A 22,024-nucleotide genomic window follows, 5' to 3' on the forward strand; every position below is an offset into this window, starting at 1 on the left:
CTGGCCAGCTGCAAACAGCTAAGCATGTGTGATCCGTAAAGCTCCAGCCGCTGGCAGCATATGGAAGCTCCCACACCAGAGAGAACCTTCCTATGCCGTTCTCGGTGCTTCCAAGACTGCGGGGGCAATGGCACCCCCGAACAGGCTCTCCTGCCAGGCTAAGAAATGTTTGTTTTTAATAAGAGAGCAAGAAGCAGACAGGATGGGCACGCCAGGGCCTCCAGCCACTGCAAACAAACTCCAGACGCGTGTGCCCCCTTGTGCATCTGGCTTATGTGGGGACCGGGGAGCCAAACCTGGGTCCTTAGGCTTCACAGGCAAAGCGCCTTAGCTGCTAAGCCATCTCTCCAGCCCTGTTTTAATACTTTATTCATGTGGTCACTGCAAACAAACTCCAGACACATGCACCACTTTGTGCCTCTGGCTTTACGTGGGTACTGGGTCAGGCTCTTCAGGGAAGCACTGAGCCATCTCCCCAGCAGGGAATGTTCATTTTCCTTCAGCTAAACAAGGCACTTGACAAAACACACCCAAGCAAGTTAAGATTTTATGTTGTGTCTTTATTCCACTGAAAACCCAAAGTTCTTCTTTGGGTGGCATCCCAGGACCATGCCTCACAGGGCTCCCGCAGTTGGGCGGGCAATGCCTGCTATATATATACATTCACAGTTCTGACACAGCGGACTGAGGTCACTAGCAAGAGAAAAGGAATCAGGAGGAACGAACATCCACTCCAAGTCTGCCTGTCAGGGATCTCCTCTGAGCATGACCAGGGGCACCCTCAGGAGCCCTTCATCTGCAGACCTGCGGGGACTGCTGCCTGCCCTTGGAATATCTTAGTCCGTGAACCTCCCTCATTGCCGTCGGTCAGTTTCCTCTTCCAAAAAAAACCGGACACGTGCACTCTAGTTACAAAACCCACCCGCTAGCTACGCCGCTCCAACGTCCAGCCAGCCAGGAGCCCTGGCCACTCTCCACTGCTGCTGCTCCCCGGGTGACCCCAGGTTGAGGGGGTTTCTTTTTGCACGTCTCTTGGGGAGAGCATGCCATGAAGTCTCCGAGGAAGTTAGTAAACACGCGTATCTGTACTTACTGGCTCTGTGGTCATTTTCTGTTGCAATGCACGGAATGTAAAATCTAATTTTGCTTAGGAGTACAAAAGAAAATGCCAGAGAGCCCTGGAGACGAATAAAATCTATGGTCGGCTCTTGTGCTTGAAAGATGGGCTAGTTCACCGTCCCCCCAAAAAAGAATGCTGTAATCAGGTGACGTCAAAGGTGGCAGCCCAGAACCCACTCCTTATTTCTTCCTGGCCCAGAGAGGGGCTGGGCACAGCAAGGTGTTCTGTGTGTCCCAGGGCCTCCCCCTCCCGTGCCATGCTGTCTCCCTCCACAGCAGAAGGCCTGGATTCATCTCTTCTCCCCTAAAGTCAACAATGGGGGGGGGGGTGCGGCTGTGCAGCCTAGGCTACCATGGAAACCGGAGCGCAGAGGCGGCGGCAGGTCAGCTCCGGGCTGCATCTTCGGGCCCCAGTTAGTCTATTCAGCATGAAGATAAGTGGGCACATTCCAGTTTGTTCTCTTTGCCTGACTTGTTTTACCCACATTCGATGCTCGAAAGGAGTTACAATGAAGTAGATCTTGTCATAGTAAAACTGAAATACCAAACTGGCAACATTAATTAAAAAAAAAGATGGGGCCTTAGAAAGGCTTAAGGGCAGCAGAAAAGGATCTTGGGGAATGGGTCCTTGTGGCCAAACTCCCCACAGGCCCAAATGGGAGGAGGCCGATGACTCCGCTCCCAGCCCAGGCAGTCTCAGAGAGTCTATTAAAAACAGACCTGTAAATAAATATCCTCTGATGCTAACATGGAAAATGAAGTAGAAAACTGATTTTCTCCTTTAAAAAAAAAAAAAAAAAAGTTGACTGTTTTCCAAAGTACCTAAGTGAAGTTTATAAAATATCCAGGAGCTCTTGCAAAAACAGGTGTCTAAAACCCGGACGACGTGAGCCCAGAGATGGCACGGAGGCGCCGGGACGGAGAGGAGGCCGCCGTTGTCACAGGTGCGTGCGGGATGCCCTGCGCTCGCCCGTGGACAGACGCAACACGTGACTGCTACACAGACTGACAGATACTCAAGACCAGCCTGCTGCCCACCCAGCCTGTGGAGTCCTGCCCCACAGGGAGGCCTGGACATCCCTGCCAGCCAGGGACGGGGCGGCACACAAGCCGCATCTCCCCTCCAAACGCTCAGTGCCGGGCTTGCTCACACGCTGCCAGGCTCTGGGGCAGACTCTTCACAAAGGGACAATCGAAACGCCCAGGTCTCTTGGAGCCCCCGGGCCTGAGAACGGCCCACAGCCTGAGAGGACAGGGGAGGCGGACAGCCTCGCGCCTCGCAAACAGGGGCTGAAGTCGAGGCAGGCGGCGATGAGGGAGGGGCCTCATCCCTCCAGAACTTTCCGTCCTAGTCCAGTTTCTTACATAAGTTCTTCCTCCCAAAGCCCAAGTTTTCAGGGCTGAAGTCAGTACAGAAGCCATTGGGGGTGGGCGCCGGTGGGGTCCGAGCACAGCTGTCGAAATGTGTCTGGTTTGGGTACAGGTAGTCTTCCGCGAAGTTGGGGTACATTGCTGCAAAGCCACGGAAGTCAGCTGCAAGGACAAAGGTGCCTGTGATTACCGGGCCTGGACTGCAAGTCTCTTCCCTGGGCCCCTGTGAGCAGCAGTTCTGCCTCTCTCGGGTCGGGCTGGGTATCTAGGCTAACGCTCTGGAAGGTGAGGAGAGAACGCGTGCTGCAGTCGCTCTTGGCTGCACATGAAACTGACCTGAAAACGAAGCGACTGTTCCGGTGTGCTCTCGGTCGTTCCACTCCCACCGTGAGAAAACTAAGGAAGCTGACTGAGACCCTGCCTCAGCGCCCGAGGCTTGCAGAGTCTGGCTGCTGCCAGGAGGGAGGTACCTGCCACTCTGCCTGGGGACCCAGCGAGGCCAGAGGCCCTCTGACCCTCTGCTGCGTGTCTCCCCCGGGGCCGGGCGCAGTGACGGGGATGCACCTCGGCTCCTGCTCATGGGTTTGGTGGGGCTGAAAGGCCGACTCAGAACTCAGCCCCTGGTGCTTTGTGGGGAACGCGACAGCTGTAACGGGGAAGCCTGCATTGGTGTGCCTGTGCATTATACTCAACTGCAGAGAGCTCAATGCTGGGAGTGGCAACAGCACGTCTAGCCACATTCCCACACAGGCATGTCCTCCCAGCCACACCTCACAGTTGTCCACACCTCTGCGCATGCTCACTACGTGGCACCTGATGCAATTTTAAAAAGCTGTCTGCGGGCTGGAGAGACGGCTCAGTGGTTAAGCACTTGCCTATGAAGCCTAAGGACCCCAGTTTGAGGCTCGATTCCCCAGGACCCACGTTAGCCAGACGAACAAGGGGGTGCACGCATCTGGAGTTCGTCTGCAGTGGCTGGAGGCCCTGACACGCCCATTCTCTCTCTGTCTGCCTCTTTCTCTGTTGCTCTCAAATAAATAATGAACAAAAATACAAAATAAAAAAAAAAAAAAGCTGTCCACAACAGGGGGCTGGAGAGATGGCTCAGTGGTTAAGATGCTTGCCTCCAGAGCCTAACCACCTGGGGTTCGATTTCCCCAGGACCCATGTTAGCCAGACATACAAAGTGGCACATTAGTCTGGAGTTTGTCTGCAGTGGTTGGAAGCCCTGGTATGCCTATTCTTTCTATCTGCCTCTAAGTAAATAAATAAAATGTTTAAAAATAAGTAAATAAACTGTCCACAATAAAAGTGAACAATGGCTATTTCAGAGATTCCCTTGGTCTCCCTAAGCAAAAGTAAAATAAAATAAAAGCAAAAATACACACTGCTTTAGAAATGGGCTTCCATCCCTGCAACTCTGGTTGTCATCCCTGGCTCTAGGTACCAAGGGCTCCCCTGAGACTTTGACCCTGCCTGCCCCTGTCAGGCCCTCTCAAGGCAACCGCTGCAGCCGACTGTTGTTCCCCTTTTAGGCCATAAGAGAAGAAGAGCAGGGGTCCATGAACAGCTGAAGTCCATGTGTGGCCTGAATGGACACAGCAGCACTGCGCACAGGTGGAGGCCGAGAGGCACCTTGGGCAGTGCCAGCTGATCTTGCACAGAAATCTAAAAATGCAGATCTGGGGCTGGAGAGATGGCTTAGCGGTTAAGCACTTGCCAGTGAAGCCTAAGGACCCCGGTTCGAGGCTCGATTCCCCAGGACCCACGTTAGCCAGATGCACAAGGGGGCGCACATGTGTCTGGAGTTCGTTTGCAGTGGCTGGAGGCCCTGGTGTGCCCATTCTCTCTCTCTATCTGCTTCTTTCTCTGTCGCTCTCAAATAAGTAAAAATAAACAAAATTTTTTTTAAATTAAAAATGCAGACTGGGCCACTTCTCGGTGTTCAGACCGTCCGGGAGCCGCTGTGTGGACTCTATGGACGTGCGGCCTCAGGACTCATCACCTTTCCGATGTGCCCACAGCAGTGAGTTCCCAAGAGGAGATCCTCACACGGCCTCCGTGAGCTTTGCTGCAGCACACACTGAGCAGGCTGGGTTGCGAGAACAGGGTAAGGAGGCTTCAGACAGAGACCGTGGGGTGCACATGCCCAAGCAAAAGCCGACAGGAACACAGGTCAGTGCCTGGGGCTGGGTGTCCTCCCCCCGGGGTACCCTGGCCAGGCTCTAGAGCCCAACTTGAGACCTCGGCTTGGCACTCAGTTCTACAGATCCGCCTGGATGAAATCGGATCCATGATCCCCTTGCTGGATTCTAGAAGGATCTTCCTCCCTCATCCTGGTGGGTGGAGGTGGAACAAGGGCTCCATGTGGGTTCCCAGGATTCCCAGGGCCACCCCTCCCTGTACATCTGGGGAGCAATCGCCGCTGGGGACCCCCGGCATGGCCCACTTACCAAATGTGATCCTGCCCCTCTCCTCCTGGTCGATGGCCTGGAACAGGTCAGTCACAGTAAGGTCTGCGACCCCTAGGGCGGTCTTCAGGATGCAGGACAGGTCTTTCTCATCTATGCTGCCGTCCTCAGGTGACCCGTACGTCTGCAAGGGACAGCAGACTATTACCCTGGTGTCTTTCCTGGTCCTGCCCAAGCCTTGGTTTGTTGATCCCACAGCCATACCAGCTTTCTGGTGGCCTTGACCCCACCCCGTCAGCATAGGCAGCCCCTTCAGGCCATCCGTTCCTCCACCGTTCTGGGCCCTTGGGGACATTCCACACACGTGCCTCAGCTCAGACCTGACAACTCTGAGCTGTCACAACTATGGGAGGAAAGCAACAAACAGAAAAGGATGGGAGTCTCAGCTCCGGCACAGGGCAGAAGAAGGACCACAGAGCAAAGCTGGGGTTTCACGGCTCCCACGCTGCACCCGTTCCTCTGGGAACACTTGCAGAACCTGGGGATCCAGCCTCGGGCAAGCAGAGCAGTGTGCGTCCCACCCCATCTAGAGGTCAACGGCGGAACTGCAGCGTCTTAGGATGCCCAAGCGAGACACCAAGGAATCTTCTAAAAGGGCCTCAGTGCTGCCCACTGCCGGGGACTAGTCCTCCAGGCTGTGGCCGGGGAAAGTCCATTGTGCGTCAAGGCATCGTTTAGCTGCTGTGTGTGCCAGCCTGTAGCCCGTCAGGCCGGCTGGGCAGTGTTTGCCAAGACCAGCAGAATCCCGAATAAAAGGGCACTAAGGGCGAGCTTCCCCAGTCTGGTTCTCTCGGTGGCTGGTGCTGCTCTGACAGCGGGCAGCACTGTGCTCAGGTGGGCGAGGACGCGGCATGGAGTCACTTCAGTCAGCTGCCTGGGACTTCTCAGTGGGGCAGCTGCCCGGGGGTTGCCAATGGTCTCAGCATTGCTGAGGAGTGCGGGCACTGGGTCAGGAGTGAGGGAAGGGGGTCCACGGAGCAGTCAGAGATAGAGGCTCCTGACTTCGAGTGATCAAGTGATCTGGTGATGTGAATTACACTCACTCTGAGGTCATGACAGGCAAAGAACCCTAACTCCATTCAGGTAAAAGTATCTGGCTGGCAAGCCCCAAGGGTCTTCACGGAGTCCTTAGGCAAGCTGAGACTATGGACTCTGGCCCAGTGATGAATAGCTCAGCCCTGGGCTAAACTGGAGCAGGCGGCTCCTTAACCCCTAAGGCCTGATCTCTGTGGACCAGCAGTCTGACGGGGAGCCTTGCAGGAGCATGGGTGACTGTTAGGCACACTGTATCAGGGGACGGCCCCACCCAGGCACCCACACCCAGAACCCTACCCTCTGCCTTAAAAAAAAAAAAATAGGGCTGCTGCTGGGCTTTAACTTTTATATATAATTATGATAATAAGCACATTGTAAGACTCTGAGCCTTTGCTTTTTAAAGTTTATTTTTACCCTTTATTACTGCTTATTGCACCTTTGGTTCCATAATGTAAATACCATACATTGAACGAATTAAATGTCAGATTTTTTATTACCATAGCTCATGTTAATAGTGGGGCTTTCAGGTGCTTAGAAATATTTTTGGTTAACATCTGATGAAAAAATACTAGATGGTGTTATAACTCCAAAATTAAATTTTAAGGGATTCCCTAATATGTATCCTATCTTTTTATCTGAAGTAATAAACAAACATGATCTTGAAAGTACCTGAATCAGAAAAAAAACAAAAAAGTTAGGGCTGGAGAGATGGCTTAGTACTTGCCTATGAAGCCTAAGGACCCCAGGACACACGTTAGCCAGATGCACAAGGGGGCGCACGTGTCTGGAGTTCATTTGCAGTGGCCAGAGGCCCTGGCGTGCCCATTTTTCTCACACCCCCTTTCTCTCTCTGTCACTCTCAAATAAAAAAAAAATTAAATTATTGTATTTATTGAGAGAAGTACAGAGTCAAGGAAAGGCACCCATGTGGCTAGAGATCCCACATGGAGGGCCTGAGAAAACCCGTGGAAAGAAAAGAGAGAAAGGAAAGTTCAAGGAGCTCCTGGCCAGCCTTTCTTAGGTGTGAATTATTAAGGCTGAGGAAATAGATCAGTCAACAGTCAACAACACAAGCAGATAACAAATCTGATCTGATAAGAGACCAGGAAAACTCCACACACACCTCAGGGACCATATCTTGCTCTTCCCACTGATCTTCCTTGTCAGCTAGACTGGTTGTGCAATCTCTTAGGAGACACACCTGAGCATGGTGGCGAGGTTACTGCCAGTGAGGTTTTTTTTGTTTTCATAAATACTTTTTTTAAAAATTTATTTATTTGAGAGCGACAGACACAGAGAGAAAGACAGAGAGAGGGAGAGAGAGAGAATGGGCGCGCCAGGGCTTCCAGCCTCTGCAAACGAACTCCAGACGCGCGCGCCCCCTTGTGCATCTGGCTAACGTGGGACCTGGGGAACCGAGCCTCGAACCGGGGTCCTTAGGCTTCACAGGCAAGCGCTTAACCGCTAAGCCATCTCTCCAGCCCGCCAGTGAGGTTTAAGTGAGGAGGGAAGGCCCACCCTCAATGTGGTGCCATCCGCAGGCTGCTGCTGTAGACTGACTAAGAGGCAAGGAGAAACCGGCTGACTACCAGCATTCCCTTCTCTCTGCTTGCTGACTGTGAATGCCATGTGACCTCCTACCCTCCTCACCATGGCCGCCCACTCACTATACCCCCTCAAACTGTGAGTCAAAGCAAGCCCTTCCCCCACGAGTTCCTTGCTGTCAGGTCTTTGGCCACAGCGTGAGGAAAGTGACACAGAACCAACTCTTCATGTAGAGTCGACTCACCCTGAATGCCAGCTGGATGGTCTCCAGGGTCTGGGACGGCCTGCACACCACAGACAAGGCGACCACATACTCTCGTAGGTCGATCTTGCCACCACCACTCTGCAAAAGACACACGCTCAAGTGACGGCTCAGTTGTCTGCTTGTCACGGAAGACACTGGCGTACGTTAAAGGGATCACCCCGATCTGACTTGAAGAACACCTGCACACGTGAAAAGGGAACCTTCTGGGCTGGAGACGTGTCTTAGCATTTAAGGTGTCTGCCTGCGAAGCCCAAGGACGCGGGTTCGATTCCCCAGTACCCACGTAAGCCAGTTGCACAAGACGGTGAATGCGTCTGGAGTTTGGAGGTCCTAATTGTGCCTGTTCTTTCTCTCCCTTCTTTCTTCCTCTCAAGTAAAAAATAAATAAGATGAATGTTGAGGGCTGGAGAGATGGCCTGGTGGTTGGGGCACTTACCTGCAAAGCTTAAGGACCCAGGTTTGATACCCCAATACCCAGTAAGCCAATGCCCAAGGTGGTACAAGGGTCTGGAGTTCATCTGCAGTAGCTGGAGGTACTGGTGTGACCATTTTCTCCCTCTCCCCCACCCCTGCCTCTTTATCTCTCTCAATAAATAAATAAATAAAACTTTTTAATATATTTTTTATTTATTTACTTGAGAGCACCAGACAGAGAGCGAGAGCGAGACAGAATGGGTGCGCCAGGGCCTCCAGCCACTGCGAAAGAACTCCAGACGTATGCGCCCCCTTGTGCATCTGGCTAATGTGGGTCCTGGGGAATTGAGCCTCGAACCGGGGTCCTTAGGCTTCACAGGCCAACGTTTAACCGCTAAGCCATCTCTCCAGCCCAAAACTTTTTTTAAAAGAGCGAATAGGGGACTTTCCCAGCCAACTGACTCTCCAAGGTGACCGAACCTTGGGCACAGCAGGAGGCTCACAGTTCCTTCTTGAAGCATGGGACCAACACATGAAGCTTCTCCAAAACGCCGAGTATAAGTGACAGCCCCTGTTCAGGCCCGCCTCTGGAGACAAGGCCGGCCGAGGCCAGTGCCACCTGGGGTCTGCGCACGCTGCGACAGGACCTCCAAGAGGACCCACCTCGTCAAACAGGGAGAACATGTCTTCCAGTGTGTCGGAGACCGGAACCTCCAAGTACGCGGCGAACTCTGAGAGCCCAATCTTCTCCCCTCTCTTCATCCTAGCGCTCTCGGAGTATCTGTCCAGGTCTTTCTCAAGCTTCTCTGGTTTCAGCCTAAACAAAAGGGGAGTCATCCTGAGAGCACATCATACAGCGAACACAGACTTTACTGGTATGTTGGGGATAGCAAAGTATTAAAAATTTTAGCTGGGTATGGTGGCGCACGCCTTTCATCCCAGCACTCGGCAGGCAGAGGCAGGAGGATCGCTGTGAGTTCGAGGCCACCCTGAGACTACATGGTGAATTCCAGGTCAGCCTGGGCTAGAGCGAGACCCTACATTCGAAAACAAAAACAAGAAAACTGTAAATTTTTACAGAATAAGCAGCAGGCTAGTTTCCCAGCCTGACACATTCTAACAGTTCGCAGGGAATGCCAGGCCTTTAGTTTGTCGTGGCAGGCGTGTGTCCCTCAACCTGTGGCCATCCTGGGCTAGCCCGCAGGGGTAGCTGTGCACTCATCAGGTGCCCAGCATGAGGAGTTTCTAAAGTCTTTTTATGTGGGCCGAAGTTGGCATTTGGAAAAAAAATAAAGTAAAATAAAACAAAAGCCAGAATAAGATCAGGAAGAACTGTCTCTCCAGAGGTCTCCTGCTACCCTCAGCAAGAACTACGAGAAAACTCACCCAAGGCCCCGCACGAGTCTGGCGAACTCCAGAAGGCAGGTGTCAGTGGGCAGGCGGAGCTGTCCTTCTGCCAGAGCCAGCTGGCAGTCCTCAAATGTGTAGTCAGTGACTGACACTCCCAGGGCCCTGAGGGGAGAAGAGGGAGAGAGAGAGAGAGAGAGAGGGGTGTCCCAGTCAGCTCCTCCTGGCTCCAGTCTGTATGTCACAGTAACAGTAGCAGGTGCTGGCGTCTGGCCACTGGAGGGCAGCTAGGGGTGGACAGTGTGATGGTCGACTGGGGAAAAGAGTTCACTGCTAATGACCAGCCCAGGCCTAGAAGAAAGCCTGAGGCTAGCAGGGACGCAGGGAGTCATGGCTCTCAATGCACCTCCTCTTAGTGGAAGGCACTGGCCGCCTGGCATCCCCCCCCCCCAATTCCATGCCGTGTGCTTCTGCGGGAGTGCCCCCATCAGCCCGTGGACCTTCAGGGAGGTTTCAAGTCTCTAGTCTACACAAAATGTTATTTTGAGGATGGTACCAACATGTGATGTTTACATACAAAATACGTCTAATAATAAAATGAATAAACAATACCATTCTGAAGTTAGATACAGAGGAAGGAAACTCCTGTAAACAGAGGGGGAGCCAAAATGAGCCTGACTGTCATTAAGCAGCTTCCCGGGACAGGCCTGTCTAGAGTGTCTGAGGATGGCACCCACAGCCTCGCAGGCACAGTGGGCGCCGGGCCCGTAGTGTTCAGGAAAATGCCAGACAGGGAAACAAAAACCCAAGTACAGGAAGAAGGCCGGGGGGCGGGGGCAGGGATGAGGGTTGTGTGGCCCTGCAAGACTGCATTAGCCAGAGGGCCAAGCTGCCAGTTTTGCTCCCCAGTTTCACCGTGTGCCAAGACCCCATCAGCTCCTCCTGGAGGCACACTGGGGCTGAGGGCCAACCAGAAGCTCAAAGCGTGTCTTCCTATGGAGACTGGGAGAAGCTAGCTGGGCCTGAATCCCATGCTCACTCACTGCCTTGGCTCTGAGGACAGGGGCAGCCCTGCCTCTGTGAACTGGGCTGGAGAGCCCTGAGCTGTATAATGGGAAGGACATGCAGGAAAAGAAAAAGCCACTTCTCTATCCAGGAAGCTGGTCCTTTCTGTGGTCTAGCAATAGAAAAGCCTGGAGGGAGAGCAGAGGGGTTCTAAGCAGGAACCGACACCCTTAATCTACAGTGGCGCCATGTTCCCTGGCGCCAGCCAGCTGGATGTGACCTGTGGTGGTGGTTAGATTGTAAATGTTCCCCATAATCTCAGGTACTTAAAAAAAAAAAATTACTGAGACAGAGAGAGAGAGAGAGAAAGAGAGTGAATGGGAAATGGCAGGGCCTCCAGCCACTGCAAATCAACTCCATACGCCTGTGTCACCTTGTGTATCTGGCTTATGTGGGTAGTGGGGAATTGAACTGGGGTCCTATGGCTTTGCAGGCAAGTGCCTCAGCTGCTAAGCCATCTCTCCAGCCTAGCCTCAGGGATTTTGATTAAGCTTCCCACTTAGTCTTCAGTAAGAAGAGCCCTGCTGGAGGAAGTGTGTCACTGAGAGCTGGGAGGGAACTCACAAGCACAGTCTGGAACCTGCTACGGGCCTTCCCCAGAGCCCCAGTGAAGACCCACTGTGTCATGAACCGGGAGTGAGGCTGATATCCCCAGGTGGCAAGAGGCCTTTGAGGGTCCCTGCAGCTCAGCTGTGAGACACTGACAGAGGGGACGGAGCTCCAACGGAGCAGGAGAAGCTACAGGGCCGCAGGCTGGGGCTGGCAACAGGGAGCCACCACCTTGCCTAGGCTGTGTGCGCATGTGTGGTGGTGGTGGTGGGGGTGGGAATTGGTGAAGACCTCACTTTGAATAAGTGAGGAGGGGCTGGAGAGATGGCTTAGCGGTTAAGACACTGGCCTAACAAACCGAGTTCAGTTCCCCAGGACCCACATCAAGTGGGATGCACAAAGCGGCACATGCATCTGCAGTTCGTTTGCAGCGGCTGAAGGCCCTGGGGCGCCCGTTCTGTCTGTCTTCTACCTGTCTCGGTTTGCAAATCAATGAGTAAGTGTGTGGAGACGTGGAAGAAGGTCAGAGAAGCAGGCACTGGCGACTTAACCACTGACGCCAGCCGCACTCTGTCCAGTGGGAGGGGGTAAGCGCCGCAACACGGCAGACCACGGGCGATTTGGGTGACGTTGCCTGGAAGTCGTGACCCAGGTGTGACGTCAGCCCAGGCCGGTGGCGCCTTCGTGGATGGCCCAGAACACAAAACTGCGGCGATGGACGGATGACTTTAGCAGGTTTGAAACTTGGGAAATGAAGATTCGGGAGCTTCTGAATGTTAAAAATGTTTGAAACACCACCCGATAAAAGCAAGGGACACAAGTCCAAGTGCAAGCACACTCCACTGCCGAGGCTCCTGGAAGCCGCCTGCTCACTCACTTGGCCATGACGTGCCGCACATTGCTGGCATAGAGGGCTGGGTTCTTCTTCTCCTCTTCAGAGGGGCTGTACACGGGCAGGAACTGAGGACAGAGAAGCCATGTGACTCTAAGAATACCAGACACCCGCCCGCCATAAACGACATGTCCATCTTCATGGTAAAAAAATCACTCTGCGCCCACAGCTGTGCTGAGAGATGTGACTTTTTTTTTTAGTGTTTTCATGAGGTAGGGTCTCACTGTAGCCCTGGCTGACCTGGAATCCACTACAAAGTCTCAGGGTGGCCTCGAACTCACGGTGATCCTCCTACCTTTGCCTCCCGAGTGCTGGGATTAAAGGCGTGCGCCACCACGCCGGGCGAGAGACGTGACATTAAGTGGCTGAGTCACGCATGCGGCTACTGCCCTTACCATCAATGAAAAAGGCCGAGGACCATCCCCGATCCCGGTTCTTAAGTGAGGCTGTTCGAGAATACAGGAATACCAGCGATTCTGTTTTCACTGTACAACTCTATACCGTCACTCGCGGCTACATTGTAGGAATTCCCGAGGTGGCCAACAGCTGGTCAAGTGAGGGCCTGCACAGGCCCTTTGCACGGCCATTCTCGGTATCTCTTCTCTTTAAAACCCAGGTCTGCCACGGAGCTAGTTCAAAAGCAAGGAGGGGCCAGACCCTGGCCTTCTGCCTCCTGGCGGCCAGCAGCGTGGGCCTGAGCAGCGGGGTCGACAGCCCCACAGTTCCATGGGGGAGTTACAATGGCCCGTCTTGCGCTGCGCCTATGTGTCCACGTGGCATGGCTGTGCAGAATGTACGGGAGCGGGCAGGCCACGTCAACGTTGGGTATGTAAGCTACATGACTCATCTTTGATTTCAGATACAGGCCAATCATAATATATTCCCGTCTCAGAAAAAAAATAATAAGACCGTCCTTTTGGCTCTACATATCTTAAGGTGTTTAATTTAGTCAAGAGGATGGGCACCCGGGACTCTGGGGACCTGCCAGGGGCTGGAAGGAGGGAGACAGGCCACAAACTCTGACCAGAGCTGAGCAGGATGAATTCAGCTGGACAAACTAAGCAGGAGTAACATCAGGAAAAAAAAAAAAGCAGTACAAAAAAAGAGAGGAAAATACACATGTGACAACTTTATGTCATTACCAAAAAGAAAAGATAGGTTTAGCTTCCTTGTTAATTTAAAAAATTCTATCCAAATGGGTTAAAAACCAAAGAAGGAATCCAAGTCTCACTGGGTGTGGTGGCGCACGCCTTTAATCCCAGCACTCGGGAGGCAGAGGTAAGAGGATTGCCATGAGTTCAAGGCCACCCTGAGACTCCATAGTGAATTCCAGGTCAGCCTGAGCTAGAGGGAGACACGACCTTGGGGGGAAAAAAAAAAGCCAAGTCTCTGAGGACAAGTGACCAGGAAGCGCCTCTAAGAGAGCGACAATGAAAAGATACTCCAGACAGACGACATGAAACACTGTACGTATCAGAACATAAAGCTGTAAGTGTCCACACTGCTCTTGGTTTAATACTGTTTTAACACAGTATACGCAGACCTCAGGGTAACAATGTAGTTGGATAAACCACAAGGGGTTCCTGTCCACTGCCAGCCCCCAATGTGAACACAGTGTAACCCTGCATCTATACACACGCCCGACGTGACACGGTGTAACCCTATCTACACCCTGAACACAACACTGTATCTACACACCCGACACAGTGTAACTCTAATTACACACACTGTGGGGGTTTGATTCAGGTGTCCCCAATAAACTCAGGTGTTCGGAATGCTAGCTTCCCAGCTGAGGGAGATTTGGGAATTAATGAGTGTATTATTGGGGGATGGGCTTATGGGTGTTACAGCCAGGGTCCCCTTGCCAGTGTTTGGCACCCTCTCCTGTGGCTGATGTTGGCCAGGAGGTGATGTCCACCCTCTGCTCATGCCATCGTTTTCCCTGCCATCATGGAGCTTCCCCTTGAGTCTGTAAGCCAAAATAAATCCGTTCTTCCCAAAAGCTGCTCTTGGCCGGGTGATTTCTGCCAGCACTGCAAACCTGACTGCAACACACACATTCAAAATGACAAAGTGTATCTACATACCCCAACACGACACAGTGTAACATTGTCTCTATACACGCCCCCAACATGATACAGTATAACACTGTCTATACACACCCTCCCCGCCAACACAACACAGTGTAACATTGTATCTATACACTTTCCCCGCCAACACGACACAGTGTAACATTGTATCTATACACCCTCCCCGCCGACACGACACAGTGTAACACTCACCTCGATTTCCAGGTGGTTCTGAAACTGGCACAGTGTGAGCCACAGAATTTTCAACCTTCAAAACAAGATTGAAGTCATTGGTTAAAAAGTAACGTTCCAGGGCTGGAGAGATGACTTAGCAGTTAAGCGCTTGCCTGTGAAGCCTGAGGACCCTGGTTCGAGGCTCGATTCCCCGGGACCCACGTTAGCCAGATGCACAAGGGGGCGCACGCGTCTGGAGTTCGTCTGCAGTGGCTGGAGGCCCTGGCGCGCCCATTCTCTCTATGTGCCTATTCCTCTCTTTCTCAAGTAAATCAACAACAAAAAGTAAGGTTCCTAACTCTTGCAGTCAAATACCTCATGATTCTAAAGCAGAGGCGCAGACTCACACCCCCTGCAGGGGCACTCCGCTGCCGCCCAGCGCCCTCTCAGGAGGGAGGCGGAGCCCGCTCAAGCGCAAATGTCAAGAAGACAGAGGAAGGATTAAAAGGGCAACCTTATTAACCCGAGGTCTTCGCTCTTCCGATTAAGTATTCGCTTGTGTCTTTGGTTCTCTGCAGCCACCCTTCCCCTTTGCCCTTGAGCTCAGGGAGGCCTGTCTACAGGACACCTGTCTCCCAACTGCACGCAGCGTAGACTTGCCAGCTCTGTCCTGCGCTGTCCCTCCAGGCCAACTACCAGACTGCTGACTTTAGGTCTGCACTACTCTCTGCCCTGACACGCCAGCCCCAAGCCCAGGACACAGCGTCCCCGGGGTCCCTTCCTGGTCTTCCTTCCAGCCCACCTTCCTGCCTCAGAAACACTGGCCTGACCCCACCATTGGGAAATGCCGCCAAGTGCCGCCGCCCCCAAACACAGCCGTGCTCCACTCCAAACACCATGACACGGTTCGGGAGCTGCCCCCCTGGCTCTCCTTCCCGACATGCAAACAGCTCCCACTTGAGCACAGTGGAGGCCCTGATGACCTGGTGTTCTTGAGTTTGGCCACAGTCGCTCGCTCTTCTCATTCTGTGGGGTCAGTAATCGCTACACAACTTATCTTCAGTGTCTGACCCAGGGGAACTGGGGCCAAGCCCAGGGAAGCGCCTTTTGCCCGGTGCCACCCGAGTGAGCCCATGCCTCTGTCAAAGTCCCCGTGCCCCCCCAAACCCGGTGCCGCCAGGTGGACACTGAGCTGACAGATATGAGGGGACAGGAAGGGCTGTTACTTCCCTCCAGGTGCTGATGACAAGAACCTTACATCCCAGAGTTCAGCAGTTGCCTGCCACATGGACACACTTAGCTTTCACAACGGGCCCACTCTACTGCCACCAACACGAGTTTTCACATTCGCAAAATTTAAGAGGCAGGGGAGTCACCAGCGGCCGGTGTTTCCACAGAATGAGAGGACAGACAAGATGACAGCGGTGTCCAACTTACGCTCCGGGTCCTTGCCACGTCCACGTGATGGTGTCCTGGGCGTGAGAAAGCAGACGGCTCGTGAGGAGTCAGCTGCGTTTGTAAGCTCCCCTGCCCTGCCCAGCCCTGCCACGCAAGTATAGGTCTCTTCCTCCCACATCAATGAAGGAGGGAAGAGTGTGCCAGGCTCCTGCAGATCTCGACCTCTCAATGCCCATCGCTTTTCCTCAGCCTTCTATGTTCTGCCAGTGTTCTAAAACCCAGCACCCGTTCCCTTTTCAACCTGTCGCGAGGTGCCCAGTGACATTCATCTATGATATCTAAACTTGCTGGGTCGGTCACCTGCTCCCCTAGGGTGCTCACACGGGTGCCTTGGGCAAGGCCTGTGCACACCCAGCCTTGGGATGCCATCGCAGCCTCTTTCTGTAGCTCAAACATGCACTCCATGACTACCCCAGATGAGCTCCTTCCAAGGTCAGCCCAGGCTGGGGAGGGGGCTAGACAAACTCCCTTCTACTGACCCCTGACACCTTGGGACCCAAACCCGCACGTGCCCAGGCAGCATTTCAGAAACCGTTCTCTAACTTCAGCAACCACACCACCCACGCGTGCAGGGCCATCCTCCACAGGCCGTGTCCATCTGGACCACCAGCACCTCCTATGGCTTCTGTCCTGTGTCTTCCCTGGTGCGACCTCTCCCACCCTGGCCTGGTTCCCTTGGGAATGTCTAGGCTCAGGAATTGGGTATTGGTATTGGGGCCCGTTCTGAAGCTAAGACCCTAGAGCACTGATGCAGATCCTTTTGCAAACAACCTTACAGGGCTCTATTGAAGGGGTGTGGGGGGGGGAGGGGGTGCCTCAACAGGGTGACAAAACCGCCTCAGAGGGCAGGCTGCTCCACTCCTGGGTGTGCCCAGGCTCAGCAGAGGGCAGGGCCTTCCTCGGGGAACTGACAGGAAATGGACTCTTCCGAGTTTGGCAACGCGTGGGAGTCCTTTAGCCTATCAGTGTTCATGGTGACCAGGAGTGACATTGCGCTGACTGTTTGGAAGGCCTCGACTTCATCTGTCCACACACCTCAGCCTCACAGCAGAGGATGCCAGACCTGGGCAGGAAGGCGGATGGAGACGCCTGGGCCCAGGCCACAGGCAGTCATCCCCCTCCGCCTGCCCCAAGTTATGACCTGAGCGGTTCCCTTCCATGACCTGTCCTCTGCCGCCATGGAAACCGATGGCTGTCGTCGTAGTAAGTGCCCTCAGTCTGCCATGTTCCCCAAAGCTGACTCCACAGAAATGCCACTGTGCACCCAGCACTGCCATCGGGGCCCCGGGGACGGTGTTCACTAACTGTCTGTCTCTGACTGCGAAAGCTATCGTGGTATAAGGACACTTGCCCGGGGGGGGGGGGTGTCACAGAAGCAGGGTCACCCGGGAGGAGGGTCTCGGCCAGATGCCATCCTTCCTGATCTGAGGTCCCTTCCATGCTGCTCAGGAGGCCTGGCCTAACTGTGCTCTCTCTTTCTCTCCCTGTCAAAACAAGTCAATAAGCTTCCGCCCCGAACAGAGGAGCCACGACCGGGGCACGCGGCATCCAAAACAATCCGATCCCTTGTCTGCTGCCGACCTTGCAGAACAAATATGGCCCTGGATTTTAAAACTGGAGCACGACCCAGACAAGAGGGGCTGCCAAGGACTGGGTGTGGGGAGGGGGGGGGAGGGGGCTACTAAAATGCCACACAAAAGGGCGGGCCACTGCTTCGTGTGCCGACGCCGTTCTTCTAGAAGCCCACCACAGGCCAGGCTAACAGTGAGGAACCCTGCGGTGAGCTTGTTCTGTCTACATGGCACGGACAAGGGACACAAAGCCATCGACCTCGGAGCATCAAAGTGCCACACAGCTCACTCGTGACGTGGGTCCCCGGGGAAGACAACTTACCATCTTGTTGGCATACCGCAGCACCACGGGCTGCACGGGAACCCCGGGGATGAACGCACCTGCCAAGACAAGCGCAGGTCTCATGGCCGGGCAACAGGAAGTCTGCAGGGTGGGGGGGGGGGGCGGGCAAGGGCCAACCTCGGGGAAACTGAGCTCTCCCGACCATGGCCACAAGGTCAGCAAAGCAGCTCACTGGTCACCTGCACCGGCGCGGCTAACCCCGCGTGGCCCGTGAGCAGTCTCAGCACAGACACACAAAAGGACTTCCAGACACAGTGTGTCTTTCAAAAGGCTATGCGAGTGGGAATCTCTGCTGGTGAGGCCGCTTATTTAGGGTGACTGGGCCCCAAAAGGAAAAGGCAGGAATGTCCTTGGGCTTGCCCTTGCAATCTCCACTTTGCTAGATGGGAGAAGAATTTTCTCCTTGTCTCTTGCCTAAAGGAGTTCCCTAGACCTGTTTTTCCATAAACAACCCGAGCCCCTCCCTGGGAAGCAGCATTGGGGAAGGCCAGTTAGCTCCGCCCCCCATTGAGAATCTGTAAACGACACCCATTGAGAATCTGTAAACGACCCCCATTTGGGTCACAGGGTGGGCCTTACCCTGTCACTTTCCTCATGATGGGGGCTCTCTGTACTTCCTCCTCATGATCAAACTAAAGTCTCTCGAAACCTTAATTAACCTCTGGTCTCTCTCATTTAATTATTTGAAAGAGAGGAGGAGGAGAGAGAAAGAGGCAGATAGAGAGTAAGTCAGGGCCTCTAGCCACTGCAAATGAACCCCAGATGCATGTGCCCCTTTGTGCATCAGGTTTACATGGGACCTGTGGAGTTGAATCTGGGTCCTTTGGCTTTGCAGGCAAACACCTTAACCGCTAAACCATCTCTCCAGCCCAGGTCTATGAATTTTAATTCTTTAAATTCTTAAAAACCCAGGATACCCTGAATTTGTTGGTGCGCTGGCGTGTTGGTGCATTGACAAGGAAGGAAGGAACCCCTGTTTCAGTGGGAAGTGGGGAGTTTCTGTCTACGCCACTCGGGGTCCTAGTACCTGTTGGGCTCTACCCACCTGCCCAAATGGTTCTGGAACAGGTCATCCTGAAGGACAACACACTGGGACCTTCCAGTTCTGCCCTGGGCCCTGGGTGACCAGCGTTGTCCTGAGCACCGAGAAGTGTGAGATAAGGGGCCTTTCGGCTATGCTCAGCCTGGGGACGCTGCCCCCTGGCCCCTCCACTGTGAACCATGGCTGTATGCTGCACCCTGGCACTGACAAGGTTTTAATGTAAACTTTGTTTGAAGTTCTCTTAAAGGAAAATCTGGGGTATCAGGAGCACGCAGGCGTTGAGGAGCGATGGGTCCCGCGACTGTTCTGGTGTGAGCAGTTTCTCTACCGTCAGTGCCCACCACTGGGATCCGTGACGGCTCTGAGTGGGGGAAAAGATTTTCGTTCATTTTGGGGGCTGTCTGTTGAGTCATTCCAGAGCCTGGGTCTCACGTTGGCTCGGGGTTTCTCTGCAACCCTGCCAGAATTTAATGTGTGCTACACACGGGCTGTCGTGAGTTTCTAAGGCTACTTCTCCTCCCACAGTGGCCAAGGCCAGAAGCCAGAGCCGGGGTTGCAGGTCAGAGGTGACGCCTCTGGTCACCTGGGTGGATGGCCCCGTGGACATGGGCAGGGTCAATGTGGGTGAACGGGTGCACTGCAACGTACGAGGCTGGTGAAAGCAGGCGAGATGTGGGAACAGCTGATGGGCTGGCATCGGGGTCCCTAAAAGCCACCCCAGGAAGAGGCATGTCCCATTCCTGATCCCTCTCCCCACCAGCAGCACTGGTGATGCCAGCAGGGGGTGGCGTCTCCCTACTGGTGTTTGGGAAATGTCACTGGGCATAGTCGGTGCCAGTATCTGGGGATGGAGTCTCCCTACTGGTGTTTGGGAAATGTCACTGGGCATAGTCGGTGCCAGTATCTGGGGATGGAGCCCAGCCCGTGTCCACCACACTGGCTCCATCTCCCATGCCGTGCGCTAACCGTGCTGCGGTTCCTCACCCCCCCCCCCAACTTCTGCTTGGCACAGGAGGAACAACCACCTCCACAGAGCCAGGCTGGGGGCCACTCCCCAGGTGGTCTTCTCAAGCAGGGCGAGCTCATCACTATAAAGAGGGACTGGCCGGTGCCCTCGGAGATGCCTGTCGCAGCTTAGACTCCAAACTCCACCACAGGTCACTCTTTGCCTCTAGCTTTGGGGACATGGTGAGATATTGGCCACCACATGACGATTCCACCAGAATGGTTGGGGGCCACCTAGCCTGGCGCATGGGCCAGACCTATGTGAGGTGGACAACAGACTTTTCCCTGTGGTTAAGGCCTGCAAAGCCAAAGGACCCAAGTTCGATTCCCCAGCACCCACATAAGCCAGATGTACAAGGTGGCACTTGTACCTGTAATTAGTTTGCAGTGGCTGGAGGTCCTGGCATGCCCATTCTCTCTATTGGCCTCTTCCTCTCTCTCTCTCTCTCTGTCTCTCAAATGAATCAATAAAATATTGAGTCAGGCATGGTACCCTGAAAGTGGGCAAGTTCTTCTGGCCACTGGTCAATGCTGTGGTCACTGGACCCATTTCAGAACCACTGGGACACGTGGAGACAGCAAGCTTCTCAAGTGTGCTTGCCTCTGCTCCTGAAAGCTGGCACTCCCCTCTGTGCCAAGGGGCAGGGTGATGGTTCAGCCAAGAGCGCATGGGCAGAAACCAGGGTGGTCTTGGACAGGTAGGGACCAGTTCTCTCAAGGGTTTAGAGGGACCCTGAAGCCAGAAGACCGTGCAGGCGGAGCGGCACAACGCAGCCCAGGGCAGATGCTGCCTGCTTCACACAGCCATGGGAACACGCCTGGCCTTGTGTATGCGTGGTTAACAGGGACCACCCACCACCTCAAAGCACCAGCGGCAGGATCAGAGGTGAGCTGCTAATGAGCCCCAGGGGTGTGGAATCAAGCTGGCCGGGCGGGATCAGGAAAGTGGACTGTGCCCACGCTAATACAACAATGCTGCCCCAGCCAGTGGCCCAATCTCAACAGCGGATGTGGGCAGCCCCATGGGAGGTTCGCGTCCACGGGCACTGCCTCCTCTCTGCCCCAAGGAAGAGTGTGGTGCATCTGCGGCTCTGAAGTCAGACTTGGGTTCACACCTGCGGAGCAAGCTGGGCTGGGAACACAGCTGGGGGGGGGGGGGGTGCCAGGACCCAGGGTGTATCAAGTCCTACATACCAGAATGCAAGGAAGCTTCAGCACTGCTGGGCCCCACTAATGTGCACCTCAGGGTGAAGGCAAGTTCACAAACACTAAGACTTTTGTTATGAACATTCAGCATCATTTTAAAATTGAAGTTGAGACTTAAAACTCACCCACCATGGCTCTCAGGGAATTTTGCGGAAGAGGGGGCAGAAAGATTGTGAGAGCCACAGGTTGAGACATCATGCCCAGAGGCATTGGCTTCCCCTCAAAATTATCTGACCACTTCTCCCACAGTGTATAAGCGACACCCTCATGGGGATTACCTGCAACCCCACTAGGAATGGGGGCAGGGACGAGGGAAAAGGGTACCAATACATGACGCATCCATATGAAATATGTTGTTAATAATGACTAAAAGTTTTTTTTAAAAAAATGACTGAAGGCTGGGCACGGTGACACATTGCTTTTAATCCCAGCACTCAGGAGGCAGAAGTTCAAGGCCACTGTGAAACCCTACTGTGAAAAACAAACAAGACAAAAACAAACAAAAACAAAAACCTAGGGCTGGAGAAAATGGCTTAGCGGTTAAGGCACTTGCCTGCAAAGCCAAATGACCCAGGCTTGATTCCCCAGGACCCACATAAGCCAGATGCACAAGGAGGCACATGCATCTGGAGTTCATTGGCAGTGGCTAGAGGCCCTGGTGCGCCCATTCTCTCTCTGTGCCTCACCCTTTCTCAAATAAAAAAAAAAAAATGTTAAAAAAAAACCCTAATATTTTTCCTTGAGGAAGCGAGTAAAATGTAAGGGAATGACATACCAGGTTTGAAAGTGATGAGGCAGGTTCTATTAGTGCAGGTTCCTTCCGGAAAAATCATTATCTTGAAAAGGGAAAAAAGCAAGTCAGCGTTAAACCAATATTAATTAAACCTCAGGTCCCCGGGAGGCTGGCTGCCAAGCTATCGTTTTCTCTACTACTGTCATCACTAGATTGTGGCTCTGGGGCTGGAGAGATGGCTTAGCGGTTAAGCGCTTGCCTGTGAAGCCTAAGGACCCCGGTTCGAGGCTCGGTTCCCCAGGTCCCACGTTAGCCAGATGCACAAGGGGGTGCACACGTCTGGAGTTCGT

General features: G+C 53.7%; 1 protein-coding gene across 1 annotated transcript in view; it reads right to left on the minus strand.

Annotated features, from left to right (window-relative positions):
- Window positions 1-539: 539 nt before the first annotated feature.
- Lpcat1 (lysophosphatidylcholine acyltransferase 1) overlaps window positions 540-22,024 on the minus strand; it is a 53,377-nt gene continuing 31,892 nt past the window's right edge. The window contains exons 5-14 of the mRNA XM_045139021.1: window positions 21,717-21,777; window positions 17,668-17,726; window positions 15,754-15,788; window positions 14,356-14,410; window positions 12,059-12,141; window positions 9,607-9,732; window positions 8,884-9,037; window positions 7,786-7,884; window positions 4,944-5,085; window positions 540-2,652 (exon numbers count right to left, since the gene is read on the minus strand). Coding sequence (XP_044994956.1) covers window positions 2,468-2,652; window positions 4,944-5,085; window positions 7,786-7,884; window positions 8,884-9,037; window positions 9,607-9,732; window positions 12,059-12,141; window positions 14,356-14,410; window positions 15,754-15,788; window positions 17,668-17,726; window positions 21,717-21,777 — 999 coding nt within the window. The 3' untranslated portion in view covers window positions 540-2,467. The remainder of the gene's footprint in view (window positions 2,653-4,943; window positions 5,086-7,785; window positions 7,885-8,883; window positions 9,038-9,606; window positions 9,733-12,058; window positions 12,142-14,355; window positions 14,411-15,753; window positions 15,789-17,667; window positions 17,727-21,716; window positions 21,778-22,024) is intronic.

This window comes from Jaculus jaculus, chromosome 20 (assembly GCF_020740685.1).
Source record: "Jaculus jaculus isolate mJacJac1 chromosome 20, mJacJac1.mat.Y.cur, whole genome shotgun sequence".
Taxonomy (NCBI): Eukaryota; Metazoa; Chordata; class Mammalia; order Rodentia; family Dipodidae; genus Jaculus; species Jaculus jaculus.